The sequence below is a fragment of the Panthera pardus genome, unplaced genomic scaffold (assembly GCF_024362965.1).
Source record: "Panthera pardus isolate Hobbes unplaced genomic scaffold, ASM2436296v1 HiC_scaffold_17, whole genome shotgun sequence".
In the NCBI taxonomy this organism is placed as follows: domain Eukaryota; kingdom Metazoa; phylum Chordata; class Mammalia; order Carnivora; family Felidae; genus Panthera; species Panthera pardus.
The window spans coordinates 23,874,758-23,898,437 of record NW_026526732.1 but is presented as its reverse complement, the minus strand read 5'-3'; the positions used below and the strand labels follow the sequence as shown (position 1 = coordinate 23,898,437).

At 34.8% G+C, this 23,680-nt stretch overlaps 1 protein-coding gene across 1 annotated transcript in view; it reads left to right on the top strand.

Annotated features, from left to right (window-relative positions):
• Positions 1 to 23,680, top strand: part of VTA1 (vesicle trafficking 1) — a 65,727-nt gene that overhangs the window by 29,949 nt on the left and 12,098 nt on the right. Inside the window, exons 5-6 of the mRNA XM_019425115.2 lie at positions 12,791 to 12,899; positions 22,228 to 22,401. Of these exons, the coding sequence (XP_019280660.1) occupies positions 12,791 to 12,899; positions 22,228 to 22,401 (283 nt within the window). The remainder of the gene's footprint in view (positions 1 to 12,790; positions 12,900 to 22,227; positions 22,402 to 23,680) is intronic.

Below are 23,680 nucleotides of genomic sequence, written 5' to 3'. Positions count from 1 at the left end.
CCCCTCCCCCACTCACGCCCTGTCTCTGTCCCTCTCAAAAACTGAATAAGACATTTAAAAAATTAAAAAAAACAAAACTGTTTCAAAAGCTATGGGTATAAACTGGCTACTTGAAGCATTTAGCAGTTTTAACTCATTCCCTCCTTTCCACTTCCACTTAGTTTCATCCACTTGAAAAACACTAGCAGGAAACAAGTGGGAAAAGAATGAGTTTAAGGATTTCAGGTAGGCAGATTTTTTTTTTTTAATATATACTCCTGTAGGTATAGTTCAGGATTCTGTAACTTATTTGTTCATGTATAAGGTGAATGCAGTGCTGCATTTAACTAGATATATGCCAAAGCTTTTTAACAAATCTGCAGCTTTCCTCAGAAATACTTGTTTTCCTTGCTTCTCAAAGAATGCTGTTTTAAGAAACGCTAAAATCTGTAACAACACAGTGGGGAGGAGAAAAGCATTATAATTGTCTCATACTTTTTATTTTGTATTTTTAAATTATCTTTTAACTTTATTATCTTTACAAACAAGGGAATGGTGGTTTTTAAATTAATGTTTTTTAAAGTTCTTAAAATGTTGCTTTTTTTTTTTTTTTTTTTTTTTTTTTTTTGCTATCAGCCCTGAAAATTTACTTTAAAAGTAAAGAGATAGTGGTTGTCAAACGCAAGCCCCACTCAACTCCAAACCAAGAAGTTATTTTACCTCTTTGGACTTGGTTTTTCTTCTGTAAACTGGGAGGCCAGCTCCACCAGTCTATGAGTATATGTGCCTTGTGTGGGAGAGGTGCTGGGAAAAGGAGAATGAAAAACAAAGATGAAAAAGCAGACAAAATAAGGAGAGAAGCAAAGCAAAAATAGTTTTAGGTTAGAAGCTACAAAAGGAGGGGTGAAAAGCTAACTTACATCGTTACATAAGTGAAAGTGGGAAGTAGACCCACTGAAAATATCACAAAGTACAAATTTCTAGTAAGAGGAAGGGAGAGGAAAGGGACCATTATCCGAGTGTTGTAACACAGAGAGTGGGCAAGCTGAACACCACCTGGGGCCTAATGTATGACATTTGTATATGAAAATTTTGAGTCTTCTATAATGTATTGCCTTGCAGGGGGGACTTTGTCTCATTCTACTCTTACATCTTCTTTGGCATTAAGTGTAAATTTCCACCCTGAGGAAAATCTCAGAGTAAAAAACAGTGGCTTTTTTGTACCATTAACATAACAGTGATTAGTTGGTACTTCAGATGTTGCTATAGTTCAGCTTTTCATTTTTCTATCTATAGATGGAGATAAGGTTCAGACTTGTTTACACAGAACTTCTTTCCTAACTCTTCTAAAATGTAATAGATTTCATTTACTCACAGCATTTTTCTTGGTCTGTTCCCTGATAATTTTCATTTTAAATTCAGGTCATAGTTGCACAAAAGTAAAGTCTGTATCTTCTTTAGTTTTTGACTTTTTTTTTTTTTAAATATTTTATCTGCCACCATTCTGTATCTTAACTCTGCTATCTCTGTTTTAGTTGTACCTGTGTAACTCTTTTAACTGTGCCTTCTATAATTCCATCTCAGTATTTAAATTTGTTGTTAAAATAAACTTCTGGCTTTTCTGTAGCTACATGGAAATCAGTGTCCCAGTTTTAGCAATAGAATCACCAGAGTATATATTAAAATTTTTAATTTTGTATTTTATTTTATTTATTTTTTTTTTTAATTTTTTTTTTCAACGTTTTTTATTTATTTTTGGGACAGAGAGAGACAGAGCATGAACGGGGGAGGGTCAGAGAGAGAGGGAGACACAGAATCGGAAACAGGCTCCAGGCTCCAGGATCCGAGCCATCAGCCCAGAGCCTGACGCGGGGCTCGAACTCACAGACCGCGAGATCATCGCGGGGCTCGAACTCACGGACCACGAGATCGTGACCTGGCTGAAGCCGGACGCTTAACCGACTGCGCCACCCAGGCGCCCCTAATTTTGTATTTTAAAGCAAGGGATGTTTAAAACATAAATACTTTATTTTCCTTCTATGGTATCTTGTGCAGTCTGTTCATGACCAGTATTGTTGATAGACTTCTATTGTATTTTAGATTTGTTTCACTTCTGGCAGTGTTGAGGAGCAGACAGCATTTTGCCCTTTTTCCTTCATGGTCTTTGGTTTAGGTTTAATACTGCAGTTTAGGAAGAGAATAAAAATCGTAGGTAAAAGGTAAAAATACTATTCTTATCTATTGAGTTTCTGCTAATTTTGGGGGGAATCAAATGAATATGGCATGTTTTCTTGCCCTCACGGAGCTTGTGTTCTAATTTGAAAAGAGAAGCAAAATAACTAATTATGAGGATATATGGTGTAGTAATGATAAAGTACAGGGAAGAGATTCCACTCCCGCCACTTGCCTGGCACTGTGCTTACACAATTTAGATGAACCTTATTTCACCTTTTACGACTCTGAATTACAGTAAGAACACCAGTCAGAAAAATATAAGTACTTTGTCCCCAGGTGCTGTGGCCCGGAACAGTATTCTCAAACTCTGATGAACATCCAGCCTTTTTTTTTCTTTCTTTTTTTTTTTTTTACTTTGGACTTTCCATTATGTTGCAGACTGATAGTTTCGTAAAATACAAGTAATAATTGAATTACTAGAAAGGTGAAATTTAAAAAAGATGTGTAAGGGGCACCTGAATGGCTCAGTCAGTTGAGCATCGGGCTCTTGATTTTGACTCAGGTCATGATCCCAGGATCCTGGGCTTGAGCCCCATGTTGGGCTCCACACTGAGCAGAGCACGGTGCCTGCTTGAGATTCTCTTTTTCTCTCCTTCTGCCCTTCTCCCCCAGTCACAAGCTCTCTCTCTCTCTAAAATAAAAATTAAAAACAAAAAATTTTTTAAAAAGACATATAAAGTACAAGCCTAATTTGTTATAAGTTTCCTAAATACTCCGAATTTCTGTACTATCTTGTCACAAACTGGTAAACAGTTTGCACACCCGTACTGGGTGTCTTTTGATTGGCACTGATCATTGGCTTCTCTTGAAGCCCCCAGGGAATCCTGTTTATATCCTGATCTGACTCTCCCTGCTCAGAAAACAGAGCTTTGCAACCTTACCGCAGTGATTATATATATGAATAGCAGGCTGGGAAGGAGATAATCTGTCTAAAGTATCCATTTGCACTAGAAGGTTCTAAATTAAGCAACATCTTATTGCTAACCTAGAAACCATGGTGGATCAGGAGTAATTTATCTAATTACAAAAGCATGCGTTCAGTACATACACCATACCTTAGGTTTTTATACTTTTACTGTATGTACACTGAAGGTCTCAGCAATTATAATAACAAACAAAAATATGAGGGTAGTATGTCTTACTAGAGTAGGAATTCCATATATTTTGTATTTGTTTCTGTGTAATAATTGCCAAGAAGTGTGTGCACCTCATATTCATTTAATTGTGAATGAGTGGAGTATGTTTGCATGTAGTGTTAGTACAATGTGACTAAGAATGCTAAGGCATTGGCTTCACAATTCCATACGCACTTCATCACTGTGTTACTTTGGTAAGTTATTTGATTTATATAAGCCTGTTCCTATGTTTGTAAGGTGAAGAAAATTATAATAGTTATTCTTTCAAGTTTTTCTAGACTTCAAATGAAAAACTGCATGTAAAGCCTTTAGCAAAGTGCCTAGCATATAGTAGATGCTTTAAAAACATTAGTTTTTGCTTTCACTCCTTGATGGATAATGTTGTACTGTACTATATTTATAAAGGGCATCAGCAAATACATGGCAGTTTTAATGCAAACTATCCTAAATTGCTCAATCTTATGTATTTACTTAAGATGAATTTATGCCTTATTATACAGAAATACTTATTATACAGAAATAAGTAAGCATTATATATCATTACCACTATGTTTGGAGACCCATCATGTGCAGTTGGAGTCCCAAGAAAGAGAGTAGAAAGAAAATATAGAAGAAAAAATATTTATAGAAATAAATGACCATAGATTTTCTAAAATGAATCCAACAAAGTCAGTGAACCCTAAGTAAAATAAATACAAAGAAAACCATACCTGAGAACATTTTGGTCAAACCAGTGAAGTTCAGTGATGGAAGGGAAAATCTTGAGAGAGTGGTCTTGGGAAATAATACATTGTACAAGGTATAATGTGCTTTGAAGGTAACAGTGCTTTGAAGGATAGTTGACTTCTCATTTTTTGAAAAAGTAGTGGCAAAAAGATAATGAAATTCACATATTCAAAGCACTGAAAGGGAAAAGGAAGAAAAAGCAAGGAAAAAAACCCTGTCAGTGTAGAATTCTGTATAGAGCAAAACTATCCTTCAAAAAATGAAGGTAAAATAAAGGACATTTTCAGGCAGGTTAGCTCACTGCTAGCAAATCTGCTCTAAAGAGCTAAAGAACAGCAGAAAGAAACTTTCTTTGGCCTGAAGGAAAATGATACCAGATGGCAGCTTGGATTTCCAGGAAGGAATGAAGTACACTGGACATAATATGTAAATAAATATATTTAAAAGACTATATATTTTTTCTTTTCCTTCATTTCTTTAAAAGATCTATGCCTATTTAAGTAAAAAATTATTATAACTATATATACATATTTGGTAAACCCAAAAGAAGGCAGATAAAGGGAAGAGAGGAAAGTAAAAACAGGTGGGAGTAATATAAAACAATTTAGCAAATTTTAGGCCTAAATACAGCTATATCAATACATACTGTAAATGTAAATGGACTAACACTCTAAAAGTAGAGACTGTCAAACTATGTAAAAAAGCAAGCTATAATTTTATACTGTTTACAAGAGACACTTTTTAAGTACAGAAACATATTTTGAAAATGAAAGGACAGAAAAAATACTGAATGCCAATACTAAATAAACAAAATTCTTAGTGAAATATTAATATTAGACAAAGCAAACTTTAAGAAGATGTGTTAGTAGAGGTAAAATGGGACATTTTATAACAATAAAGGGTTCAGTTCATCAACAAGGTATTATAGTTATAGATGTGTACATACTAAGTTGTAATCTACATAAAACAAACATTAATAGAAATAGAAATATAGAAAAATTCATAGTCACAGTTTCAGATGTTAACACCCCCAGTATCATTAGAATGAGTAGTTTAAAAACAGTAAAATTAATAAAGACTGGCCAAATATTGGTTAGAATGTAGAAAAAATAAGAGCTTTCATACATTGCTTGGTGAAAATGATAAATGTTATAACCACTTTGGAAAAGATTTGGCATATTTTTATGAAGTTAAATATACACCTACCCTTTTACCCAGCAATTCCTCCTTGGTATTTATCCAAGAGAAATGAAAACTTATGTCCAGAAAAAGACTTGTTCAAGAGAGCTCATAGGAACTTTATTCATAATAGCCCAAAGCTGGAAAGATCCCAGATGCCTACCAACCTGTGAATTGATCTCAGCTGTTACTGAGATGTAAAAAGGTACTGCCGATATACCCTGCAACACGGATGGATCTTAGATTATGCTGAGCAAAAGAAGACTCAAAAGAATGCAAGCTGTGATTCCTTTCATATAAAGTACAATATACAAATTTATTCTAGTGAAAAAGTTAGGGTTTGTGTCTGTGTATGTGTGTGCAAGGGCAAATTGATCTGGAGAGAGATATAAAGGAAACTTCTGGGGAACTAGAAGTATTCTATTTTGATAGGAGTATGTTTTATATAGGTATATCTATTTGTCAAAACTCATATACAAGATTTATGCATCTCAAGGTGTATCACTATTACTGCAAAAAAAAGTTAAATATTGAACTATCATTTATAGGTTTGGTTTTTCTTAATGGTATTAGGTTGGCAATTCCAAAATTGCTTATTCTGTAATCTAGGATGGAGCATAGGAGTAGAAATGCATTGAGAGAGCCAGTTTTCTCACTTCTGGGGAAAGAAGTTACAATAGGATGGGAGAAGACCAGATTGTGTTATGCTGTTGGGTTGGAATTGGAGATGTCCATATTATTTGTGCTTATTAAATATATTAGATAAATAGAGCAAAATGGATACATATAGTATAGTAATTGTGTAGTAGTATAGGTAGTATATATACTATAAATGTATGTATAATATATGTATTTGTGTGTATACATATATCATACATACATAGATATGTGTATGCATGCACATAAAATATAGTTCTTATAAGGGACCTAGAAGCAATGATGCACCAATAGCAATGAGAGTACCCCAGTGTCTGGTTTGGGGTTCTAAATACTGTTCATCTATAAAAGGAACCAGGACTCTTATAGAAAGGCTGAATCTAGGACTGGGTCAGGGAAGACACTAGATGAAGCTGGCCCTTTTCTTGTGCTAGAAAATAAAATGTTTATATGATCTTGGGGACATGTCAAAAGGATCCAGAAACCAACTAGAAAGGGTTTCCACTGTCCATGCTGGGGACAATTTGAGAATCAAAATGAGAATGATATTAATGATAACTCAATGAATAAAATAAGAATCAATGGGTCTGTACTGAAACATACAATGAAATACATGAATGAATGAATGAATGAATGAATGAATGAATGAATGATGGAAAAACAGAGAAGGCCTTTTACAGTAGAATTCTAATAAATGTAGAAAAATGATAAAGGTAGAAATAATCGGGTTTAAAACGAATGGGTGGGAAGTTTGATGAAGAGTGAGGTATTTCTATTAGTTTCTAAATGTCTCCTCTCAAACTGCATACTAATTTTAAAGGAGAAAATAGTCTCAATGGAGAAACCTGTGTGACATCACTTTAACCAAGTTATCAAATCTAACACAACCAGTATTGGAACCAACCAATACCATATGCCTTCTAATAAGATAAAGTGAAAAAGACAAACATCACTTCAGTGCTAATCCTGCTAAAAATGCATAACCTGAACCTAATCATAAGGAGATATCAGACAAATCCTAATAAATACATGCTTTACAACTTAGGCTGTTTTGTTTTGTTTTGTTTTGTTTTTTAATGTTGAGGTTGAGAAGCAAACACTAACAAAGGCTGGCGGTTCCAGATTAAAGACTAAAAAGACATGACAACTAAATAATGCAAGCTTCTTAAATGATATAAACCCAGAAGAGGAATAACTACTGGGGGCATTAATAAAATTGACAGAATTTGTTGGAACTGTGGATCAGAGAATATTCTTATATAAGTGTTAAATGTCCTGATTTTAATAACCATCGTGCATAAGATTGTCCTTGATCTTAGAAAATGCACAATGGAAGGGTAAGGGGCACAGTGACTTCTGACTTACTCCTAAATGGTACAGAAAAAAAATGCATATATATAAATAAGCATTTTGCATATTGATATATGCATAAATATGTGTATATTAATGGATTGATAAAATGTAAACAATTGGGGCATCTAAATGAAAAGTATATGAGAGAGTGTCTTGTAAAACTTTCTTCTAAGCTTCGTGAAGTTGTATAAAAAATTATTTCACAAAGCTGTGTGTGTGTGTGTGTGTGTGTGTCTCTCTCTCTCTCTCTCTCTCTCTCTATATATATATATATATATGTATTTTAAGATAATTTTGGTTCTTTCTTACCCCAGTGGATTAAGTATTAAACAGTTAATAATCATACCTTCTTTGAAAATCTTTTGGCTAATTTGAATGTACATTCCAAATATTATAAAACTAGGATAGTTAAATTTAAGTATTTGTGTATTATAGTTTTGTATATTTATTTATTAAGTACATGTAAATTTAAATGTTTATGTATTATGGGTATGATTTTTTGGTACAGTTTTATAAAATTCTAGTTGTTTTGAAAAATATAAGTAGGGGCGCCTGGGTGGCTCAGTCAGTTGAGCCTCCAAAATTTTGGCTCAGGTCATGGTCTCACGGCTTGTGAGTGCAAGCCCCTCATGGGGCTCTGTGCTGACAGCTCAGAGCCTGGAGCCTGCTTCGGATCTGTGTCTCCCTCTCTCTCCACCCCTCCCCCACTTGTGCTCTGTCTCTCTCTGCTTCAAAAATAAATACACATTCAAAAAAAGAAAAATCTAAAAGTATAAAAATGTTAAATAAATCTTAATAATACATGTAATTGTGTACATGTAATTTGTGATTATAAATACTTCAGTGTTTGAGTCATTGTGGTAATAAATTTGTTGAATGTGTGTTTTTCAAGCATTTCTCATTGTATTTTGTCCAGTGTTCCTGGGAATTTAATAGAGCCCTTGTTTCTATACTATATTTGGGAGCATCAAGGGGCTAAATATAAATATATTATCTGTGGTATTGCCACAGAGTTAGAGATTATTCCTCTCCTTCGTATCATTAAGTGCTTTGAAATGTTATGAAAGCTATGGATTCTCTCCCATGCATTTGTGCATCACATTTTTGCATATAATTCTGCAAGTTTCACAGACACCCTCTACCCTAACCACTGACCCTTCTTTGCAAGCCTAAGTCAAACTGTATACTCGAATGTAATATTCACATTTATTCCTTAGTGAAAAATGTTTTATTCCAGTTTAGTGTTTTTCGTAGTATAGTTCCAAGACAGCCACCTTCAGAATCATTTGGGGTATTTGATTTTAAAAAAACATGTATTTCAGAATCTAGTATCCTTCCATTCATCAAATATTTATTAAGCTCTACTATATATCAAACATGGTTCTAGGCACAAGTAATGCAGCAGTGAATAAAATCCCTGTCCTCGTGGGAATCACATTTCTCTGGTGGAGACAGACAATGAAAAAAATGAATAAATAAAATACATAGTATGTCAGATGGCAAGTGCCATGGAGAAACTCAAGGTAGAGATAGGAAGGTCTATTTAAAACAGGTGGTTGGGGATGGCCTTACATTTAGCAACATTTAACAATGCCTTGAAAGATAAAGGGAATGAAATACAGAGATGTTCAGAAAGAGGCAAGAGAAAGTACAAACCTTTTGAAATAGTAAAGGAGGTCTGTTCAAGTTCAGGTAGTAGCAGTGAAGACTGGCTGAATCTGGAGTGAGAGAGATTAATGGGAGGTGAGGCTGGGGAAGGAGGAGTTCAGTGAGAATTGATAGGATTTAAGTGCTATTTTTAAAGTATTTCTATCACTCTAATGGTCAAGTGTGGAAGTAGGGAGACCCATTAGTTCATTACTAAATAATCAAAACCAGAAGTAGTACTGTCTCAGACCAGAATTTGCAGTAGTAGATGCTGAGAAGTGGCTGGACTCTGGATATATTTTGAACAGAGAGCTAACAGACTCTAAAAGATTCGTTGGTAGATTGTAAGAGAAATTGAGGACTAAAAATGACTCCAGTGGTTTGGGCTTGAACAACTGCAGGAATGGAGTTGCCATTTACTGGCATATGGAGGAGCAAATTTAGTAGGAAAAGATCAGAAGTTGGTGTTGAACTTTGAATGTTTTCAACTCTCTGCCATACAAGTGAAATGTGCGGTGAATATAAGTCCTGACTTTCACAAGACAGAACTGAGCAGAAGATACGAATTTGGGAGTTGGCCGCCTAAGGTGGTACTTAAAGCCATAAGAGTAGATGAGATCCTTCAGGTAAAGTGTCAGAAGAGAAGATGAGAAGTCCAAGCAAGAACTGAAGCCTCTGGCCTTCCCCACCCTGGAGCTAGAATCAGGAGCACCCTGCCAGGCAAAGAAAACCAGATGACCTTGATAACCCAGAAACCAAGTGAAAGGAGGTTGCAAAGAGGAGGAAGTGCTCAACTTTTCACTCTGATGGAGTCAAGTAAGATGACCTCTAAACTCTGGATTTTGCAAGAGAGAAGTATCTGTAACCTAGACAAAAGCAAGAACTTGACTGGGTGGGCTCAAGACCAAAATCCAAGAGGAAGAATTGGAGCATTCTTTTTCAAAGTGGCTTTTTGGTATGCTAATAGAGAATGTTTTCATAAGATTTCCCGTAGTTTAGGCTAAGAAGTTTTGTTACTGTATTTTCATGGGATTCTTAAATGCACCAGGTTTGAGAACCTCTGCTGTAGCCTGTGCTTGGTATTTGCTAACCATTCTTCAGTGTAACAAGCGCAAATGATTTAAAAATTAAATGGAAATTCTACTTACCACTGCTGACTCTAGTGGCCCAAATTTGCAGTTGTCCGTGATTCTCATCAATCCTGTAACAAAACAGGAACTTAAAGGCCAAGGACAAAAGTAAAAGTTCTTTTTGTAATTCCTGTTTCCCAGAAAGGATGTCTAATTAGCCAAAAAGAGTTAAAAGATGTCAAAAATATTGGCATCTTGAAAATTTCCTCTTAAAACATTGTTTTATATCTAGCATCCTTTATTTTAAAGAAAATAAAATTAAAAAGCAAATTCGTTTTAACAATTGCCAAAATTTTCTGTATTATATATTATAAGCTCCAGGTTGCAGGGGTGTTTTGAAAACAGTGCGGAATAAAAAACAAACTGTTGTATGGATTTATCTGCTCTGGGGAAATGTTTTTTTAATGTATATACTAAAATGAAGCCATCTTAGGTTAGCGTAACATTTTTAAACTTCACATACTAATGAAGGAACCCAATGTGGTTTAAATATTTACACTATTTGTACTATGATATTAGGAATGAAGGAACCTCCTGAGGTTAACACCATACAACTTAACCCAACTCAGTCTTTAGCATTAAATTATTTCATGCCAAGAATAATCTGTCCTATTCTTAAAGCTGAAGAAGGCAAATTAAACTTTCTTAAGCAATTTATTCATTTTCTTTCAAAGGGGTCCTCTTTATATATACCAAAGTACAATCTATATAACATGCATTAAGTAGCTGACCTTTTTTTTTTTTTTTTTTTAACTTTTTTTAACGTTTATTTTTGAGACAGAGAGAAACAGAGCATGAACGGGGGAGGGTCAGAAAGAGGGAGACACAGAATCTGAAACAGGCTCCAGGCTCTGAGCTATCAGCACAGAGCCCGACGTGGGGCTCGAACTCACGGACCGTGAGATCATGACCTGAGCCGAAGTCGGCTGCTTAACCGACTGAGCCACCCAGGCGCCCCTGGTAGCTGACCTTTTAAAGCTAGTGTTCCCTTATTTCATATATTCCTAAGTTGCAAAGTGCACTGTGCTAATTATAGCTTATTAAGGCAGCCCTGAATCGAGTGGTTGGCTTCACTGCAAAATAGTGTGACCTTGGGTAAACCATTTACTTTTGTATTGCCATTTCCTCATATTTATAATAACGGGATTGCAGAATCCTAAGAGAGAAAGGCGAAGGAAATATTACAGACTTTGGGTAGTACAAGTGCCACGTGTAGTAATGGAAGTTATTGCCCAGCTTTCACTTTGGATTCCAAAGTTCACACCTACTTTGTTCATCGTTATCCCCAGCACTCAGCATAGTGCCTGACTTGAATAAATGATAAATTATGTGTTGACTTGCTGGTATTCAGGGAGCCCGATAAGGTAGTAAACATTTGAACTGAGCCTAAGGAGACTTTTGTCAGAAGAGGAAACCATCTTAGATAGGGAGACTAGCATGAGAAAACACTGTAGGTGAGCCAGTCCTATCTGGACTCTGACCTTTTGTGTGATGAAAATGAGAACCAAACAGAAGAGAAACAGAGACTTTTTTCTCTAGAGTAACTGTGAAGAAATGAAAACTTTAAATGTGGATGCTTCTTTTGAAGAGCTTCTTTGTGAAGTAGAATAAATTATAATCATACCTGGAAGAAAATGGAAACCCTGTACAAAAGACTTTTTAGTAGAATATATGAGGATTGTTTGATAAGAAAAGGGAAATTAAATATGGTACGAATTCAGTAATCTGGGAGTTAACTTTTTTTTTAGGTATCTATATACTTATCTGTAGTAGTATCTAGATCATTTTGCATAAAAAACTAAGTATCTGTGCTGTGTGCAGTATTTCTATTTATTGGCGACTCAGTGGATCTTTGCAAAAGGCAAATTATAATTGTTTCCAACATAATGAAACCGCATACAAGTCGCCTGGAGATCTTGTTACGGTGCGGATTCTAATTCAGTAGGTCTGGGAGGTGCTTAAAGATTCTGCATTTCTAACAAGCTCCAGTCATGATTATCATAAAGGTCAGTTGGAATATAAACTAAAAATTACTAACCCATCCAAAATTCTAAAAGGTTTCACATTTATAAATTTTTGTCTTAATTTTATAGTGTGTAAGCATCAATTTGAAGGCAGGAAGGAAGAGGAGGCAACTCGTAGGTTCTTTATTGATATTTTCAGTTCTTATAACAACCCCATGAGGTGTATTATTTTTCCCCTTTTTGGAATTGAGGTAACTGAGATTCGGAGGTGGTCAAAAAGTTAAAAGGTCAGATTTGCCTAGCTGTCTGTCTAGTGTCTGTTTTAACAACTGCATCATCTTATTTTTCTTTTTGTTTTCATAAACGTGTTTTCATAGATTTGTACGGGTCAATTTTTTCTTCTTTGGTGGAAATAGTTGAATCTGTTGTTACTATCTTTTACATTTAATTTTAGAATTCCATTTAGCTTAGTTCTCCCCTGTCCATTAGAGTTACAAGTTTTGCTGGAAGGACACTCCCATATTTTCATTGCAGACCTTTTCTAAAATTAGAAAATCATAAAAGGGAACTAGGCATGTGTTTTGAGGAAGATAGTTTTTTATGGTCTGTCAAGCACCAGACAGCTGGTAGGATCCAGTGGGGAAAGGGGATTCTTTGCCATATTCTTGCAGAGATACAACATGCAAAAATGGGTTTTATCTGAGAAATACCGTGTAGGTTATCACAAATGTATATTTTCATTTGACTTATTTACTGCAGTCTAATACTAAAATATTCCTTCTAGAATGTGAAACACAGAAAGTATGCAAGGTGGAAGGCAACATATATCCATAACTGTTTAAAGAATGGAGAGACTCCTCAAGCAGGGCCTGTTGGAATTGAAGAAGATAATGGTATGTATTTATTTATCTAAGCAAAATGACTTAGCAGAATCATAATTGTTCCAAATATTATTACTCAAAGTTTTTGGAAGAAACTGTACACTTTTGTTTGTCGCGTTAGTTCTAAAATCTGTGAAAGTTAAGTGTGAAATCATAAATCTAGGGACAGTGAGAGATTAGGGCCAAACTGCTCTAATGTCTGTGTCAACAAAATGGCCTGCCTCTCTCCTACCTATAATCAGATTTTGTTCCAACATAGAACAGGTAATCCATTTATAATTCATAAAATATTTCCAAACCACAAAGACACTGTTATTTTTTACATATCTGTTTGAGGTAGATTTTTTTGGCAGAGGGGAAGATAGTACATTCACATGGTTCAAAAGTTATAGAGGATATAAAATATATGAAATGAGTTTCTCCTTTCCACCACATCCCTCATTTGCCCAGATTCTACTAAAACCCAAATAAACATTATTTTCAGTTTTTTGTGTACCTTTCCATATGATTTTTTATGAATTTACAAGTATATAGGAATATATATCCTCTTTTTTTTTTTAAGGTTTTTATTTATTTTTGAGAGAAAGAGCGGGGGAGGAGCAGAGAGGAAGACAGAAAATCTGAATTGTAATTTCTATTCGTTACTTTTATTCTGTTTTTGTGGAGCTTCTAGATAGTAGAAAATGATGAGTTACAGAATACCAGTAATAAATCCTTCAAAATATGAAGAGTTTTTTTCACTCTATGCTTTTTCAAAACAACTTAAAATGTAACCTGGTGGCATAATCAGTGTCAATGTCATAACCTCTAACAGTATATGCTCAGAAGTGGTGTATGGCTCCACCAGAGGATGTCCTTAAATCTGAATGTGTAAGAGAAAAGTCGTCTTTAAACTGTGATTTTCTCAATGTACCATTATATTCTCTAGTGTTCTTAAATTAACTCCTGACTTACATAAAAAGTATTACATTTAACAAAAGTCTAATTCTCTGGAATTTAATTTCTAGTAAAAACATTTAAAAAAAAAAGTAGATACCACACCTTAGTTAATTTAGAGTAAGAAAAAAGAGAAATATACTTACTCCTGAAAATAGTACTGTATGGAATTAAGCCCATAAAGAAGCCACATGCTTAGTACAAAAATAGCATTCTAGGGAAAAGGCTCAACTGAAGGGAATTCTGTTAACATTCAAACTCTAGGTTTTCACGTCCATTTGAATTCAGTATCTGCAAAATGGTATTACTTCTGACTGGTCATTATTAACCTATACTCCAGCAATAAAAACTAAAGAAGGTAATTACATATTTCATATTTCTAGTGATTTAAAATTACTCTCTCTCAACAAACCATAAGATACAGTTAACCTCAGCATTTTTTAGCCTCGATAAATATTTGCTCTTAAGACCTGTAGTTGAAGAATATGAGAGATATAAAATAAGTCAATACATTATGAATCTAAAATGTAATCTTAAAGTGTCCTAATCTAGTGTTAATGTCATAACTTTAACAGTATCTTCTCAGAAATGGCTTATGGCTCTACAAAAGGATATAATTTTACAAATACACATTTTTTGAAGAATTTGAAAATAAATTGGAGATACACTCTTTTACTTCTAAATATTTCAAATATTAAGTTTGATCAGTTGATTCAGTAATCTCCTTGGTGGCGTTTTGTGTCCAAGATCCAGTCTAGGATCAACCCATTACATCTACTTTTCATGTCTCCTTAGTCCCTTTCACCTGGAATGGTTCTTTAGCCTTTGTAGGTGTTTCTTGGCCTGATGTTTTTGAAGAGCACAGGCTAGTTACTTATAGACTGTCCCTCATAATTAGATTACTACTATGCATTTTTAGCAGAAATACTCTAGAATGAGATTGTGTTCCTTACCTCCCATTGGAAGTGTATAATATTGTGACATATTGGTGAAATAATGGTGATATTAACTGATCACTCAGATAATGTGGTATCCTCTGGGTTATTATACTTTAAAATAATTATCCCTTTGTTATTAATAAGTTGTTTGTGGAAGATACTTTGAGGCTATGTAAATACCCTATTTTTAATGGAATATTACCCCACCATCGTTAGCATCTACCGATGATTTTCTAACACCATTATTCCTTCTATATTAATAAGTTGGCATTATACTGTAAGAGTGTTCCTATCTCTTTCATCTGTGTATTTACTCATTTAATTATTTATGTCAGTATGGGCTCATAAATTTATATTCAGTGATTATAATCCATTACTATCATCTCTTTTTATGTTGGTCAAAATTGTCCCAGATTCAGACAGTGGGAGTTTTTCAGTCTGGCTCCTGTGTCCTTTTTGTGTGTTTCTGTCGTTCTTGGTGGTATACGCTTCCTCGCTTTCTGACACATCAGAATGCTACAAGTGCATCTAGTTCTTTTTTTGACCCAGCACTAGAATCAGCTTTTTCTTTAAAGAGCCCTTGGGGGCACCTGGGTGTCTCGATCGGTTGAGTGTCCAACTTCAGCTCAGGTCATGATCTCGCGGTCCGTGAGTTCGAGCCCCGCATCGGGCTCTGTGCTGACAGCTCAGAGCCTGGAGCCTGTTTCAGATTCTGTGTCTCCCTCCCCCGTTCATGCTCTGTCTCTCTCTGTCTCAAAAATAAATAAAAATGTTTAAAAAAAAAAAATTTAAAGAGCCCTTGGTCCTTTTTACTGGAGAATGGAAGCCAAGACCTGGGAACCTGGGCATGATAGGCACTAGGTGTCTGCATTGCTGCGGATATATCATTGCTTCTAGGCCTTCTCAGAACACAGCAAGGGAGACACACACACACACACACACACACACACACACACACACATTATTTTCATTCTTCAACACTAAGTATTCTAGCTTTCATTAGCTTCAGTTTAGTCATCCATTTACTCATGTCTGGAAAACAAATGATAGAGTCAGAATTGGTAATCTGTACCACTGTAAAAAAGCAAAGATAGAAATTAAAGTTAACCTGTTTACTTAGAGTAGTTCAGTGACTCGGTGACTTTTGACACATATCCCTCTAAATAAATAATATTTCCATTACCTCTCAAAATTCCTCATACTCTTTCCCAGTCCATTCCTACCTTGAGAAGCAACTGATTTAGTTGTTTGTTTAATCAAAATTTAGTTTTACCTGACCTGGAGCATTGTGTAAATGGAGTCATACAATATTCTTTTGCACCCAGCTTCTTTCTCTCAGCATCACATCTGTGAGATTCATCTATGTCTTGTGTATGAGTAATCCATTCTTTTTTACGGCTGAGTAGTAGTTCACTTTGTGGATACAAATAATTTATTTATCAGTTCATCTGCTAATGAATATTTTAGCTGTTTCTAGTTTGAGGTTATGAAGAATTAAGCTTCTTGACACTTAAATACATGACATTTAAATGCAAATACATGTGGTTTTTGACATACTTCACATTATATGTGAACACATGGCATGTGTTCCATTGCTCTGGGTCAATAGCTGGAGCAGAATTGCTAGGTTATATATGTTTAATTTTTAAGGAATTCCCAAACTATTTTTAAAGTCATTGTACCATTTACACTTTCATCAGCCATGTATTAGAGTTTCTGTAATTCTATGTCATTGCTAACACTTGGTATTGTTAGCATTTTTAAATTTAGCCATTCTGACCCGTGTAAAGTGACTCTTCATTGTGATTTAACTTGTATTTTCCCAATGACTAAATGTTACTGAACTCTGTTAAATGTACTTATTAGCTTTTCCTATATCTTTATTGGTGAAGCATCTGTTTAAATCTTTTGCCTATTCTTTTTTGTTGTGGTAAGATATACATAACATAAAATTTACCATTTAGTTATTTAATTGTGTCGTTCAGTGGCATTAAATACATTCATCTTGTTCAGTTTATCATCACCATGTATCTCCAAAACATTTTTCATCTTCTTAAATTGAAACTCTGTACCCATTAAACTGTAAGTCCCCTTTCCACTGTGGATCCCCAGCCCCAGGTCACCACCATTCTGTCTTCTGTATCTGTGGATTTGACTACTCTAGGTACCTCATACATGTGGAATCATATAGTCTCTGACCTTTTGTGACTGGTTTCTTTCATTTATTGTAATGTATTCAAGGTTCATCCTTTTTTTTTTTTAACGTTTAATATTTTGAGAGAGAGAGACAGAGACAGAGTGTGAGTAGGGGGCAGGGGGGACAGAGGGAGAGGGAGACACAGAATCCAAAGCAGGCTCCAGGCTCCACACTTGTCAACACACAGCCCGACATGGGGCTTGAACTCATGAACCGTGAGATCATGACCTGAGCTGAAGTTGGACGTTTAACTGACTGAGCCATCCAGGCATCCCAAGGTTCATCCATGTTATAGGATGTTTTAGAATTTCATTCCAAAGGCTGAATAATATCCCATTGTATGCATGTACACATTGTATTTATTCATCTAGTGGTGTACATTGTGACTGTTTCCACATTTTGGTTGTTGTGAATAATGCTATGAACATTAGTATACTTGCCTGTTTTTAATGGATTATCTGTCATTCTAGTATTGATTTTTTTTATAAATTATGAACATAAGTCCTTTGTCACATACATGTTTTACCAATATTGACTCCCAGTCTGTTGCTTACCTTGTTCTTTTAATTATCTTTTAAGTACAAGAATCTTTAATACTGATAAGTATAATTTATAATTTTAGAAAATTTATGGCTATTTCTTGTGTCCTGCCCAGTCTTTTTTTCTACCTCAAAAATTCTTTTATATATATTTAATCACGAAGATTTGTAGTTTGCATTTTTACTTTTAGGCTTGTGAGAGACCTTAAATTTTTTTGTGCACGTGGTGTGAGGTAGGGATTCAGGATTCTTTCCCCCATAAGGGTATCCTATTATTTCATCACCAGTTGTTACACATTGTCAGAAATTCAGTTAATTGTGTGATTCTATTTCTGGACTCTGTTCAGTTACATTGGTATATTTTTTTGTCTATACTAATAGCACACTGCCTTCCATCTTTTTACAGTAAATCTTGAGGTCAGCTGGCAGAAGTCATCCCCCTGTTCTGGTATCTCCTTTATCCACATGTTCTTAGCTGTTCTGTGTCCTTTGAGTTTCCACATAAAGTTTAAAGTAGGTTTTTTCAGTTTCTGTTAAGAAAAAAAAAACAAAACCTACTGGAATTAGGAGTGATATTACATTGAATTTATACATCAATTTAGAGTGAATGTATACCTTAACAAAGCTGAGTCTTTAATTGTACAAATATGATACATTTTTCCATTTATTAAGCCTGCATTGATTTTTATCAACAGTATTTTGTATTTTTCAGAGTATAGATTTTGAACCTCTTTTGTTAATTTCCAAGAAATGTGTTTTTTCATTCCCTTGTTTACTTCTAATATGAAATACAGTTGATTTTTGTATAATGTTGTATCGTACAACCTTGCTAAATTTACTTGTTAGTTGTGGTTGCTTTGTAGATAAGGTCCTTGAGAGTTTCTGTGTAGGTAATCATGTTATCTGTAAGGAGAGACAGTTTTGCTTCTTTCTTTCCAATCTTTATGTCTTTTCTTTCTTTTTCTTGTCTGTTGCACCAGCAATGATATTTATGTGTGTGGTTTTGTTTTGTTTATGGCCCCGTCTCATCTAAGGAGTCCCCTCCCCGCCCCACCCAAGCCCCACTTCCAGGGAACTGAAAACTTTTGTTTTAAAGGGAGGTTAAACTTTATCAAGTGCTTTTTATGCATTTATTGAATTATCATATGGTTTTTCTTTCTTTATTCTGTCAATATGAATGACATTGATTGATTTTCAAACGATAAATCAATTCTGCACTCCTTGGTAAACGCCATTTGGTCATGATGTGTAATGTCTTTACAATATACAGCCAGGTTTGGTTCTCACACTAAGGATCTTTGGATATGTGTTCACATTTATGAGGTTTGCTATCAGAGTTAGACCAGCCTCATAACTAAGTTGACAGTGATTCCTATTCCTGTTTCCTGAATGTGTTTGGATAAGATAGATATTATCTCTTACTTAAATGTTTGATAGAATTTGCCACTTTATCTAGGCTAGGCATTTTCTTTATAGAAAGTTTTTTTGCTGTGAGTTCAATTTCTTCAATAGATACCAAACTATTCAGATCATTTCTTCTTGGGTAAGTCTTGGTAGTTTGTGTCTGTATTTTTCATAATGATGATAATCATACAGACGTTGAAAGGATAATGACATTTCCCTTAGATTGTGTAATTCATTGACTTTATATTTCCTTTCTTTCCTCATTATCCTTTTAATATCTGAAGAATGTGTATTGATAGTGCCTCTTTAATTACTAATATTTATATTATCCATTTCTCTGTCCTTTTCCTAATCTGGTTATTTTTCAGTTGTTTTAATTGTTCTAATATCTTTATTTTCTATTTCCTTTATGTTTGTTTTTATATTATTTTTTCCTTCTTTGTACTTGAGATTTAATTTTCTTTTAGTTTTGATTTTGTAGCTTTTTAAGAGAAAATGTAGACTTTTTATTTTAAGCTTTTCTTCTTTATTAGAAAAAGCACTTAAAGCATCATTTATCTTCCCTGTGGGGACTGATTTAATGACATCTCACAAATTTTGATATCATTTAATTCAAAATATTTATTTCCTTTGTTCTTTGAGAGATGGATTATTTAGAAATATGTTGTGTAATTTAAAAATATTTGGGACTTTTCTTTTTGATTTCTAATTCAATTCTCTTTGGTCAGGGAACATACTTTGCAAGATTTCAATATATCAGAGTTTACTAAGATTTATTTCATGGTACAAAATATGATCTGTCTTGGTGAATATGCTACTTGCATTTGAAAAGAAAATATTCTGCATTTATTTGTGTGGTGTCCCATGAATGTGAGTCATAGAAGCATATTAAAGTTTCAACTGTGAGGATTTTACTAGTTCTGTCAGCTTTCGTTTCATTTTTATTAGGCACATACACCTTTATAATTGTTTGATTTTTTTTTTTTAATGACTTCACCTTTTTATCATTATGAAACATCTCCTTGTATCTCTACTAATATTCCTTGAAATGAATCCTATTGTGTCTATTATTGGATTTAGCCATTTCAGCTTTTACTTGGTATTTACATAGTATATCTATTTTCATCATTTTAGTATAAACATATCTGAGTCTTAAAGCATATAGGGTTTGTTTGTTTGTTTTTCATTTTTTAAAAAAGTTATTTATTTTGAGAGAGAGAGCAAGAAGGGAAGGGGGAGAGAAAGAGGGAGAGAGAGAATCCAGAGTGGACTCCATGCTGATAGTGCAGAGCACGACTCAGGGCTCAAACTCACAAACCGTGAGATCACGACCTGAGCTGAACCCAAGAAGTCAGGCACTTAACTGACTGAGCCACCCAGGCGCCCCTTTTTTGTTTGTTTGTTTTTTGTTGTTGTATTTTGTGTCGGCCAACATCAGCCTTCAAAATAATATTTGGTCCATTTAATGTAATTATTTCTATAGCTAGATTTAAGCCTATTATTTTTACCATTTGTTTTCTGTTAGTCCTGTTTTTGTCCCTCTTACAGTTTCTTTTCTCTGGTGAGTTTTTCTTCTTTCATTATGACTATATTTTTTTCTGTGATTCTGAACATATTTATAATACCTGCTTTAAAGTGATTATTTATTTATGTGTTTATTTATTTATTTATTTTACTAATTTTGGTATCTGGGTCTTTGTGGTCTATTTCTATAGACTCTCTTTTTCTCCTGACTCTGGTCACATTTTCTTCCTCCCTCCCACCCATATTTCTATTAATTATTATTGCTGATCCCCTCTTGTAGCTCCTTTGCATTTTGTTATCTTCCCCTGCAAGTTCTTGCTTACTGTTCTAATGGCATTTAACTTGCCTGAACTCGAACACCGTCCGTCTTTCACCTTTAAGGCTGTTGCCTTTACCAGGACCCTCAAGAATCTCTCTGGACTGTGCGTGCATAATTCAGGGTCCTACAGCATTTAGTTGGGGTTCATACACATATTTCAAGGCTCACTTCTCTCCAGTTCTTTCTTTTGCTCAGACTGTTGAGTGCTGCAGGTGAAAAGCCACATGAAAGCAAACCTTGCCTGGTGAGATTTCCTCTCCTGGGGGCCATCTTCACCCTGGTTTCTTCCGCCTTTTAGTCACTTTCTAGTGCCTTTAAACATTGGACTGAGAGGTTCCTTCCTATCTTTCATTTAGGATGAATTAATGTTACAGTTCTCTAATAGAAGAGAAAATTATTTTAGTGTATATAAAATATAAATACATGTACACGGTTACTTAGTAACATATATTTCAGAGTAGGTAGAGTTTTTTGGTTGCTTAAAATTAGCTGCATTGGATATATAATGTGGCTATGATCAGACAAAAATGTTATGTAAAAAGTTGATAGGAAATAAATTGATTTCAGAAATCTGTTGCTCTAGTTTGCATTTCAAATTACTAAGATTCCCAAAAGTGGCTAATTGTCATTTTTTTTCTTTTTTTTTTTTTTTTGATGTTTGTTTATTTTTGAGAGAGGGAGAGAGCATGAGCAGTGGGAGGGGCAGAAAGAGAGGGACACAGAGGATCTGAAGCAGGCTCTGTGCTGACAGCAGAGAGAGCCTGATATGGGGCTCAAACCCATGAACCATGAGATCATGACCTGAGCCAAAGTCAGCCGCTTAACTGACTCAGCCATCCAAGTGCCCCACTAATTGTAATTTTTAAATAGACTGTCAATATTTAACTTTCCCAAGGTAGTTATCAAATTCAGCTAATAATATAGTATATTTTAAGTCTGTATCTCAAAACTTCTCAACACAAGTCTCTCACTACTCCTTTCTGTGCAGGTAGCTCAGTGTGAAATTTCATTTTCTTTGTTTTTGTTGATGAACCTAATACTTGAACAACAAACACACAGGTAATCATTTTATAGCTAGTGTAACAACAAATGCTGAGTAAAAGGCTGCTGTCAGAAAAATAACGTTCTTATGGATAGCATTAAATGTGACATGTTTTGCCAAAAATATCCTGTTTTTCGTGAGTTTAAAGAGTGAGTTTAAAGAAAACTGATTTTTAAGAAAAATATACTATATGCAAAGATTTTATATAATTGTAAAAAGTCTTAACTTGAAAGAAGTGACAATCATATTGTCAGGCACAATTAAGTGTTTCAAAAAAAGAAAACAGTTAAAACTAGTATTTTAAGAGAGAAAGCCTGCTTATCGACTACATTAAATAGAATTGCCTTTGAAGGTCTGTCTTATCTGTATAGCGAGATAAGAATATTTGGCGTGTTTACTTCAAAATACCTAATTTCGCTTTACATATATGTTATATGATAGATGTTGAAGAAAATGAAGATGCCGGGGCCGCACCCCTGCCTACCCAGCCACCCCGGCCTTCATCTTCAGCTTACGACCCAGGCAGCGTGCCGTCCAGCAGCTTCACGGGAATCCAGATCCCCCCCGGTGCACACGCTCCAGCCAACACGCCAGCGGAAGTGCCTTCCAGCGCAGGTAGGAAGTTCAAGTTAACCAGTTTTGAACTCTTCCTTTCGTAAACAAGAACCGCACTTTTCCTCATGTTTATGCCTCATAGTGATGGTCATAAAACATGGCAAGATCTTTAAATTCTATTTGAACCCACAAAAAATGTTAAATCCTTTTTGTTGAAGTTTTAATAGTAATTGTCTTTCCTTTTGAGAAATGATAAAACATTTACATATGTTACTATTAACTTTGTGTATTTTATTACTAAGAACTTCTGTGCTTTTCATGAGTCATATTTTCTTTTTTTCCTCTCCCTTTTTTTGCCCTTTAGTGCTGTTCAGGATTAGCAGTGAGGTGAGCTGGTCTATTACAGGAAGTGTTGGTCAGCGTCCCACTGTATGAGCAAGATTTCATTTTTCTTGCTTTATTTCCTTAGGACCTGACCTCTGCCCTCAACATAGACATTATTGATGGAGGGAGCAGGCACTGAGGCACAGAATCTCAATAGCAGTGGAATCACAGACAACTGAAAACAGGGGATTTGGGTTGTTTCCTTTAATATTACAAACAGTTGACTAAAGGAAAAAAAGGGAAGTGATAACTACTATCCTTGAATAAATCAGTATCATAGGTCTGTGCTTTCATGGAAGAGATCTGACAACACTAGTCTCTAGTAATGTCAATGTCAGTAAATGAAAGATACTTTTAAAAATTGCAGACATGTACTTGCATTGTTGACAAAAGATCACCCTTACTTTTCAAATAGAAGGGCATTTAAAACCATGATTTAATATCTTGATTTTTTTCCAAAAATTATTCTTACGATATTTCTTTTATCTCCGCATAATCTATGGTAGTAAACTGTACAAACATTTCAAAATATATTTTTTAATGTTTATTTATTTTTTGGTAGCATGCGTGTGAGCAAGGGAGGGGCAGAGAGAGATTCCCTGCTGTCAGCACAGAGCCTGACATGGGACTCAGTCCCACAGATGAACCGTGAGATCATGACCTGAGCTGAGATCAAGGGTCAGACGCTTTAACCAACTGAGCCACCCAGGCGCCCCCAAACATTTCAGAATATTTGATCGATAGGAAAGTCATCCTTTGAGTCCCATTAATAACACATCATTACTTCATTGACTTTTAAATTTTCAGCCTCAGTTTACCCAAACCATTCTAGGTTATTTTGCATGAGTTGACCACTGTCTAAAAGTGTTCTACTTGACCATTGTAGTACCAGTTATTGTTAGTTTCTTTCCTCCTATTTTAAAACTTTTTTAGCTTTAGGGGCACCTGGTGGCTC